Genomic DNA, 10,755 nt, shown 5'->3' on the forward strand with positions numbered 1-10,755 from the left:
CTGCGATTATTTATATGCGCATATATAAGACACGTTACGGTCGGTGTATGTGGAACAACCATAGACAGTAAAAGAACAACCGGAACAACACACGCCGTAAAGTGTCAATGTGACGCGCACACTTACTTTCACTGTCACGCAGTTTTGCGTTCAGGTGTTCGCGCTTTGGCCAAGGATGTTTGACAACCAATCATCCGTCATCTTAAATTATAGATGCAAATACGATGCCGTGAGTACATCACGTTAAACAGGCTGAACCTGTCGAGGTTTTCAAATGCTCACATGCACTTGCAGCACAATAAACTACACGGAAGTAAGTTTTACTTAAAGGATTCATGATCTTCAACAAAGTAAGTAGACGTTTCGATATTTCTAGATTCATCCATTTATAAAGCTTCTATTTGAAGAAAGAAAACATTTCTCCTTTAAGTTAGAATTGTGAGGAAAATAAATTAAATGCATGCTATTTTTTTTATCTAGCTAACGTTACTTGATGCATTTTCATTTTTTAAAATCAGATAATTTGCTCATTTGCAAAGTGTTTCCAAAGTGTTTATGACGATTATTATTATAAATAAATTGTTTTTTTTTTAATCTATTTTCATTATATCAGGTAAACATTTTTAGCCTGTCATTATGTGTAATTTGTAATGCAAATTTTGTGTTTTAAAGCTCACACGAGTTTAAAGCTTGCCTTGATTTTTTATGGTTTATCCATCCCATTCACCTGCAGAGACACAAACATGACCAGTCAAAAGTTATTGAAGTTAATTATCGGTGGCTTGGTGATTGTTGCCATGGTGAAATTTATCTTTAGTCCCAGGTGAGGATTGTAGTTCTCAAAGGTCTCTATATATACATGAACATCTTTCAAACCTGGCTTAATTGTCCCAAACAAGCTTATAATTGCAGTTTATTTACCTTCTATTTATTTATAGCTCAAGCAAAGGCACAAGTGGAAAGACACACCAAATCATACAAGTTGGTACGTTCTGGGCTGACCAGCGTGTCCCAAAGCTGAATTTGTATGAAAATCAGAAAGATCCTGTCAAAAAAGAACATACAGATGGCCCAGAGGTTCAGCCAGAAAATAAGAACACCGTCGAGTCAAATCAAGAGAAGCTGGAACCAGAAGTTCCTGACAATACACCGACAGATCCACTAAAGATCGTGCACTTAGATCTGAAAGGTGCACCGCCCAAAGTCAAATACCTCAAAGAGGTGGGATGCAAACTGGAGCTGGTTTTAAACGTGTTACAAATGAATGAATGGCGTCCTTTGTAAAGTTTCCCTTCATGTTCTTTAACAGATATTCCCTCTACTGTCCTCTCTGGGTGCTAATGGGATATTGCTGGAGTATGAGGATATGTTTCCCTATGAGGGGGAACTTGCAATTCTCAAATCAAGCTTTGCGTACAGGTGGGTGACTGATTTTGAGCTTCTGATGAGCTGAACTTGATTTAAAGGGACAGTTCACCCAAAAATGAAAATTCTGTCATCATTTACTCACCCTCAAGTTGTTCCAAACCTGTATGAATGTCTTCTTCTGCTGAATACAAAAGAAGATATTAAATAGTATATAGTAAATGAAGACAGAATTTTCATTTTGGGTGAACTATCCCTTTCATTTGATTTAGAAATTGAAATTCCATTATTTACTCACTCTCATGTTGTTCCAAACCTGTATGCTGTTATTTTTTGTGGAATGCAAAAGTAGGTATCCTGAAGAATAGTCCCTGTATGCAGCACTTTTCCATACAATTTTTGGCTGAACTGTTGTTGTTATAAGATATTCAATGAACCTAAGCTCATGATTTATGCATCTTAATCTTAATTATATATTTCTCACTTGTTTATCTTTATTTCTGAAAAAGTCCGGAAGATATAGAGGAAATTAAGTCACTGGCCAAGCAGCACAATCTTGAAATAATTCCTCTGGTGCAGGTGTTTGGACACATGGAGGCAAGTTCTTAAAAACTATAGATATCTCAAACATATGCTCACTACATATGCTTCAGTAAAGAGCTAAAGGCACCCTTACATTTACATACACATCTAGGTCAGCCATTTATGGTGGTTGCGTTTGAAGGCAAAACTTTATTAGCATGCCTAACACTCCTGCTTTACACTTAACCTGTCTTTCTGTTCACATTTCAGTTTGTGTTAAAACATGAGAAGTATTTCAGATTGAGAGAAGTGGAAACGTTTCCCAATAGCCTAAACCCTCTGGCCCCAGGAAGCATGGACCTTGTTCAAGACATGTTAACGCAAGTTATGAAGAAGCACCAGGAAGCACGGTGGTTCCACATTGGTGCTGATGAGGTCGGTGGATCTTTATTCTTTATGGATCTGTCAAAAATGGTTGTATTTCATGGAAGAAAGAAAATTGTTTTAATTTGAGTGAATGACTCCCAGTGTAAATATTAGCTTATATCCACTGTCTGTCAGTGTTAGGGAAAGTTACTTTTAAAAGGAATGCATTACAGTATTGTTTTACTTTCGAAAAACTTACTTTTTATGGAAAGTAATGTTACGTGTTACTTTATCTAGCATATGTAAAGGCCCTTTCAGACCAAAGGTGAATGAAAATGCAAATTCACAGCTGTAAAGTAAAGGACGTAGCTAACACAAATCTTTAAGCCATTCTCGGGTGTGTTTCCTGTGCATCAATGCTACTCGCTGCTTACCCTAACTACCATCATTGAAGAAATCAACTTACTAGTCACGACGGTTTCCCGAAAACCGTATTTTTAACAAATTTGTTGTTCAACCAATAATGTATGCACTGTTATTGATAGTGATGCACCGAAATGAAAATTCTGGGCCGAAACCGATACCGAAAATTTAGGATGCACTTGGCCGAAAACCGAAACTGAAGCCGAAAATGGCTTCTTTTAAAAACGTATACTAATATATATATATATATATATCTTGGATTTAATGGATCTGAAATTGATTATAAAATAATCAAACTTTTATTAAGTTACATAACAAAACCTAAAATATTTTTTTACAATAAATATAAATAATAATACCAAATAATATTATTCTTCAAGTTTTATGTTCCATCAAATAAAATAGTTTAACAGTTTTGCAAAAAGAGATCCACAATTATTTGAATAACTGCACAGAAATAAAAGAAAGAAAAAAAATTCACAGAATGGCATTCATTTTCGGTTTACATTTTCGGCTGTTTTTTTTATTTCGGCCCGAAAACCGATAATGCCATTTTCGACGGCCGAAATTTCGGTGCACCCCTAGTTATTGATACAGTTCCCGCATGTGCACAGCAATAAATTAGAAATATACACATCGGTTTGTTGATTTTCATACTCTTGTTAGTGCTGACTGCTGATGCTGAGGAATTACAGTTGCAACATCTCATAATGTACCTCAAACTGAGTAGCATATCACTGAGAAATGTCCTGCTCAAGTCATCCTTGCAATGGAGGATCGGGTTGAAAAACTAGTTCTTCCAATGTTTCATCATCGGACTCGCGATCGGATTGATTTGGTCAAATCAATGTCACGACCTGGAGCGTGGGTGGACCTGGGCCGTGGCGCATGGGCGGACCTGGGCTGTGGAGCGTGGGTTCATACAGTTCATAGGTACCCAACAACCTTTAACCCCCCCACCCCACAGTTTCTTGGGCAGAGCTCTGGGGTCCTGGCCTGGAGGCCTCTCTGGACGCTGGTCAGTGGCTGGAGCCCTCTCTGGACACTGGTCAGTGGACAAGAGACATCGCTGGACGTAGACAGGAGACGTTGCTGGACTCAGGACAGAAGGCGGCGTCCTCTCTTGTCTCGGGGCAGGAGCCAGCACTGATGTGTGTGCTGCCCACACAGACCACATTGCTGTGGCCACAATGGTCAGCGCTGCACACTCTGAAGATGACTCTGGGATGGCGACCATCTTGCTTGAGGGCTCTGGTGTGGCGGCCATCTTGGCTGCAGACTCTGGACTGGTGGCCATCTTGGCTGCAGACTCTGGACTGGCGGCCATGACGGAGCGAGACTCTGGACTGGCGGCCGGAATGGCAGCCATGATGGGACGAGACTCTGGAGCGGCAGCCATCTTGTCCGAAGACACAGGCGTGGCAGATGCAGGGGAAATGTCACAATCCTCCTCCATTACCCCCACTGTGAAAGCCGAGCCGCTCAGTTGCAAGGCAATGTCTATATCATTTTCAGAGACCAATTAGGATCATGCAAAGGCTTTATCAAACTAAGCAGTTCAGATAGTCCTCTCCGGAAAAATATCATTAGGCACATGTCATCCATCGTTGTCTTATTTGCCAGATCAATAAAGTCTTGTGCATATTCCCTAATCAGGTGATCTCCCTGGCGGAGACGCATGATCTGTGCGGCTGGATTAATTTGTGGTCGATCGTTCTGTTACGCATGCTGAGAGACGAAGCAGAGAGATGGAATCCACTTGCACACACAACCTTAATGAAACTTTTCCATAAATAAAACAGGAACATCCAGAAACTCAAGAACCAAGACACAAAGAGGTTAACAGCAAACAACGACCGACAAAAGACAAGTGAACCAAAAGCATATATATATACTGTATATACACACACAGGCAGACAAGCTTAACAAGATAAAAAAGGGGTGTGGTAAACTGGAAACACCTGGGAAGACTAATCAACATGAAAAACGGCTACAAAACATGACAAGACAGTAAATAACAAAAGAGTCCTCACAAGACAGGGAAACACAGGCTGGAATCATGACACTTACATACTTAAAGGGATAGTTTACCCAAAAATTTAAATTCTGTCATAATTTACTCACAAAAGAAGATCGAGTGAAGCATGTTTGTAACCAAGCAGATAGAGCAACCTCTATCAACCTCTATCTGCTTTGTTACAAACATTCTTCACTCTATCTTCTTTTGTGTTCAGCAGAACAAAGAAACTCATACCGATTTGGAACAACTTGAGGGTGAGTAAATGATGACAGAATTTCCATTTTTGGGTGATCTCTTTAAGCTCATGCACACTCGAAACACACAAGCTAAAATATGTAAATTGTATTTGTATATATATATATACTTGAAATAAAATTTATTCTGAATGTCATCTTGCTTATTTTGCTCCAGATAAGGATTTACTAAGTCCACATGTCATGCAAACAAGAAACTATTCTTCTAACCACAGGTCGAGAGCTGTCGTTCCAACCACACAACTTTGAGATGCTGTTTGCGAATGTTAGAACTGTGGTTTCTGGAAACACTGACTTATTATGCTGATAACAATGGCCACATTTAGCGACCATAGTTAGCTTATGATGCTTTTGGGAAACACACCCCTGGATTGGAAGAAAGTTCAACACTCTTACTTCAGCAATAAAAACAAACTTTTTTTTTTTAACACAAATGTGTTGTTTATCTAAAGTCATTTTTGCTTATTTGTATGATTGAAGTGGATCATCAAAGGTCAGCAGCAAAGACATTGGCTGATAAAGTGAGATTAAATACATAAAGTATATTGTACATATTTGGAAAAAGTATCTCAGATATTTTCTGCATTACTTTACTAGTTACTTGAAAAAAGTAACCCCCCAACTACATTACCCCCCAGCACTGTCCACTTTTGATAAAATACATTTAGGTGCGTGGCCTGGGCAAAAGCGAAGATTCGAAGCGCTGGTTGGAAACCAACAATGGAGACATGGGAAGGCTGTTCCTCAATCATGTGACCGCAGTGGGGAGCTTTATGACCAACCTGAAGCAAGGAATCAAGCTGATCTTGTGGGATGACATGTTTAGGAAACTCAACTCCAACTCTATCAAAGGTTTAATGCAAGCCTTTAAATGTATTATTTCTTTAAATTGCATGTGGTATATTTTAAAAATTCAATGCATCCAAATTTATAATTGAGAGCTCAAAAGTCAAAGCTCCAAAAGCCATAAAAGTTATATTTCAAATCAAATTCTATGGGAATGATCAAAATATGCAAACCCACATTGCTGCTGTTACAGTAAAAGACATCGGTTTCACATTGTTCATTTACTGTAATGTATTTGCATATAATGATAGTAAAAAAAGATGCTTATTTTTTATAATCATATAACAGTGACACCTATTGGTGTGGATGAAGCATCATGGTGACCCATGCCATAGTAGATGTGTTCACATGTGCATTTGTCACCTTCTGAAATGATTTATTCTGTAACTGAAAGTATGAAAAAGAGGGTTTATCAAGATAAAGTGGTGGGATAATGACTTTTACAATGGAAAGTTACGTGGTGCACCTTTAAGCTTTCAAAAATACAACAATGTCAGTAGGACAGAAAAGCAAGATTAATGTTTTGGTTCTGACGTGAGTTTTGCATTTTTAGAATCAGGTTTGCAAGACCTTGCATCGCCCATGATATGGACGTACACCCCAAACATGGACGTGAAGGAGATCGGTGAGGCCATGTTCTGTTTCTTATAAATGAAAATATTGACCCAGTTTATTAGCTTAACAGCTTCCTTATTGTGAATGATTCATCTATGCATATTATTCAGAAAAAAAAGGTTTCTCTTTGTAGTGTTTTATAAAAACGTTAAAAACTCTCTTAGGAGATGCCTCAACTTCTTTAAAAAACATTCAAAAATCTTACCCACCTCAAACTTTTGAACAGTAGTGTCTAGTGTGTCATGGTTTTCCTTTTTTTATACTTATTGTTTATAGGTAACTATATCTCTAAGTATGAGGAGGCTGGATTTCAGGGCGTGTGGTTTGCTAGCGCTTTTAAAGGAGCCTCTGGAATTGACCAGAAATGGACTCCAATCGGTCACCATTTAAAAAACCACCAACAGTGGCAGAACATCATTACATCTATGCCGCAGTACAAGTCTGTGAGATTCCAAGGCATTGCTCTGACTGGCTGGCAGAGGTAAGCTTGCAGTGTCATTCAAATGATGTAATGATGGTAAAAAACGAAGTGACACTTTTAAATATTAAACTAAAACTGCCAGTAGGTGGTGCTAAGTCAATGTCTTAATGAGTGAGTCATCGAGTCATTCATTTATTAATTCATTCAGTAATGAAGCAAGTGGCTGTATTTATGAATTAGTCATTGAATCATTGACTCCCACGCTTCATTCAAAGCTGCAGATTCGTTCACGAAACACAGCTGTGTGTTGAAAACTGCGATTGCTTTCGTTGGAACAATTTGTTTTTTGCAAAATAGAGCAAACGATACTGACAATACTGTGTTAAAGGTGCACTTTGTAAAATATTTTCAGTAAAATATCCAAAAACCCCTAGGCTAGTGTTATATATTTTGTTCAGTTGAGTACTTACAATATCCCAAATGTTTCCAACTATTTGTAAATATCTGCGTTTCCCCCGGTTTCCGGATTTATTTTGCACAAACGCTTTACTCTCACTGCAGTGTGAACAAGTGTCATAGAAGTGATCGTTATGACATTACATAGAGTAATGTCATAACATCATTTTCAACACACTCAGATTTATCTAATATGATAAACAGAGCTACGTTACCTCATACTCATGACCGGAAAAGCGGATGTGGCGCCGGCGACTGTGGCATAAAAAAAGTCCCGCCAGCGACTATGCCATAATAACAGTCCCGCTGCTCGCGAGGCGTGCGTTCCGTTTTTCTTATTAACAATCGCTCCTGCGGCCTTGCTCAGCTCCCACAACAGTCGGTCCTGCTCTGCTTCATACTACAGTAATGTTAATAATTGCATCCATGAACATGATTTCTGTTCTATCCTATCCCGATTCTTTTCCACTGGTTGTGAGGTGAAGACCACATTTCCCAAGATTCAGCGCTCAAATGTGGCGTCATCAAATTACGCCTTTGTTTTGAATGGGCGACCTCTAGTGGACGGAAAAGTTACATAGTGCAGCTTTAAAATCTACATAACTTAAAGTTATGTTACACAATATCTTACACAATATGTACGATTTTTGGATTTAAAATATCCAAAAACCACTAGAACAGTGTTATATTTGCATTATCCCAAATGTTTCCAAGAATGTTAAAATCCAGAGGAATAAGCAATTTTAACCAGGACACAGACCATGTCTTTGGGTGGCCTATCAATGACATCATACCCGTGTTACCCTAGATTTTATATTGTAGAAACCATGGAAACACCAAAGACGCTTTAATATATTATGTGTTTCATTAGACAGGTGAGCAGCTGTTTGGATTCCTTCATAGACAGAAATCTAATCATTGTTATATAGCTCAACACGGTTAGTCTTATTGTTTAAATCAAATTTTCTTGATTTACCTCGAGTACCATGTTTTACCATGCCTAATATCGATCTAGCTTACAGCAGTGTGCAACAAGTGTCTTATAGTAGCGGCCGAGCGAACGAGTAGCATTATAACATAGCTTTTCAACACACTCAAATGTATCTAATATGATAAAACATCAACTCCCATGATTCCGCAAAATCAAGGCATCATAAAGGTACACCTTTGTTTCGAAAATGCGACCTCTAGCGGCGAAAATTACATATTGTGCCTTTAATATTACCCTTTTGTTTGTTGAACCGTTGTATAAAATCAATGTCACATTTGCAATCGTGTGGATATTTGGGAAAACATTTTATAATATATTAATAACATTAAAAACAAGATGACACAGGGCATGTTTTGTATCGAAGAGAGTTTGAGTCTTAAATAGATCTCTATGCACTGTGTCTATATTTATTATTCACGCTAGTAAGTGCTAAAATACAACTATTACTAAGGCACAGAGGTCGAGAACGGCAGTAATGTAGCGTGATTTGCTAAGGAAGCAAACTATCACTTTACACAAGTACGCTGCTTGTGTCAATGCAGCCAGTTTAGATCACAAAAAAATTAGCTAATTTGATTGTATCCCATGTTTTTGAGCTTTTACTGCATTTTGCCTGTTAGAAATACATGCAAGTTGGTGTCAAATTAAATGAATGGCAAAACTCAGCATTTCGTTCACGTACCCTATAGCCACTGTAGTAAATGAATAAGCATTGTATATTGACAACAACAACAATAGACTATTATTAATATTGTTAATGAAAAACAATGTGTATTTAAGGTATGAGCATCACACTGTGCTGTGCGAGCTTCTCCCAGTGGCCATCCCTTCTCTGGCTGTCTGTCTTCAGACACTGAAATATGGTGAGTATAGATGTATATGGTGTATATATGGAATATGCCGACCAACAAATTTTATTTCAGGAATGGTTAAGTATGTGAATAAAATCATATGTGATACATTGCAGGTATCATGCTGTCATGTGTTTTGTTTGCGTTAGGTTCATTTGATGACAAAGCAAAGAGTGAGGTAGAACGCATCCTTGGCTGTGAACTTCAGCTGGACAAAAATGAGTGGTATGAAATAGTTTACACACACACACACACACACACACACACACACACACTTACATTTTAAAATACATTCAAGTAGAAAACTGCTATTTTAAATCTAAATGATATTTAGCAATTTTAATGTTTTACTGTATTTTTGATCTCAAAATGTTGAACGTTAGATTAGATAAATTTACAGTAATGTTTGTAATGGATCCTTTCTTGAATGTTCTGCAGTAATGGTGCATCCTTTCCTGGCTCAGATGTTTATGAAATGGTGAAGAAGATCAACGACAACCTTGAGAGTTCAGTCAAAAAGATCATGCAAAGCTAGTGAGTCATCAGATGAATATGAGCTCAAATGACATTCACTCAGAGCATAGGCCAGTATTAATTCTCTTTCACTTGGACTTTTTGTTGTTTTGTTTGTCTTGTGTTGTGCAGCCATGTCAGAGGATCATTCAGTTCTTATCATCGCAAACGCAGCTTTGCAAACCCACGAAATCTTGGATTTTTCAAAGATGAACTGAAAAAGTAAGATTGCAAGTATATTGTCTTTTTATATTTTTCATTAAACATTTTGGTTATTATTTAGATACAGGGTTCCCACAGTCGTTGTGAGCCAGTTGTTGTTTTGGGTGGTTCTTTTCACTGTATTTCTCATAAACGGTTCTCAAATGATGGTCATTAATGAATTGGACTGTATCAATTTGTTTAATCCTTGTCCAGTAATTGCGACTGACTGGAGGATGTATTTGTGTGGGAACACTGTGTGTTTGCTATCATCAGGTGTAGGATTTAGTAAAGTTCATGCTGTGGGGTGCATAAAGTGAATCTGAATCTTTTGCTTTTCCTCTTTGTCAGATTGATGGATGAATGGGATTCCTTTTTACAAACTTTCCGGCGAAGTATGGATGCTATCTACTTCCCAGACACATTAGAGGAGTGGTTGGAAGAGAATGTCAACGAACACTTAGAAAGACTTAATGAAATGGTGGTGGACGTTGAGCGAATCATTAAACTCAATGGACAGCCAAAGGTCGATCCCTTGAAAACTAGGTGAAATGGACAACTGGACCAACAGGAAGGACATTTCAAAATGTGACTTTCAAACCTGTTGTGCTCAGTAAAAGGTGCTTTTTCCACCGGGGATCTTGCTTATTTCCTGAAGGCCTCACTGGAAGCGATAATAAATAACACAAAAATTTTAGCTTGATTGATTGTAATTTCTGTTTTGATGGGTTTACAACATAGAATAAAAAAATGGTTGAAAGTATTTTGTACTTGAATTGTTTTCACTGTTTTTGACTGCAAAATCTCAACATTTAAAATGTAATGGTTTCTATTCTAGTATTCGGACACATACATTTTACAGTAAGTGAGTATCAAAATATAGTACCAGTTATTAAAGATTTTTCTGTCTC

General features: G+C 37.8%; 1 protein-coding gene across 1 annotated transcript; it reads left to right on the plus strand.

Annotated features, from left to right (window-relative positions):
* Window positions 1–91: 91 nt before the first annotated feature.
* Window positions 92–10,755, plus strand: LOC307125869 (hexosaminidase D). Its single transcript, XM_079816065.1, has 14 exons — window positions 92–350; window positions 734–823; window positions 939–1,221; window positions 1,310–1,419; window positions 1,875–1,962; window positions 2,158–2,322; window positions 5,619–5,802; window positions 6,350–6,421; window positions 6,688–6,892; window positions 9,060–9,142; window positions 9,280–9,355; window positions 9,569–9,664; window positions 9,776–9,865; window positions 10,196–10,755. The coding sequence occupies exons 2-14, from the start codon at window positions 744–746 to the stop codon at window positions 10,392–10,394; spliced, it is 1,731 nt and encodes a 576-aa protein (XP_079672191.1). The 5' UTR covers window positions 92–350; window positions 734–743; the 3' UTR covers window positions 10,395–10,755.

The sequence above is a fragment of the Gobio gobio genome, assembly GCF_949357685.1.
Source record: "Gobio gobio genome assembly, chromosome: 1".
Classification (NCBI taxonomy): domain Eukaryota; kingdom Metazoa; phylum Chordata; class Actinopteri; order Cypriniformes; family Gobionidae; genus Gobio; species Gobio gobio.

What these genes read in the sequence shown, in the direction of transcription:
- LOC307125869 (XM_079816065.1), top strand. Translation starts at nt 744, where the DNA reads ATGACCAGTCAAAAGTTATTGAAGTTAATTATCGGTGGCTTGGTGATT. An exon ending in AAATCAAGCTTTGCGTACAG is followed by an intron (nt 1,420 to 1,874) that starts GTGGGTGACTGA and finishes TTTCTGAAAAAG; the next exon opens with TCCGGAAGATATAGAGGAAA. An exon ending in TCTTCAGACACTGAAATATG is followed by an intron (nt 9,143 to 9,279) that starts GTGAGTATAGAT and finishes TGTTTGCGTTAG; the next exon opens with GTTCATTTGATGACAAAGCA.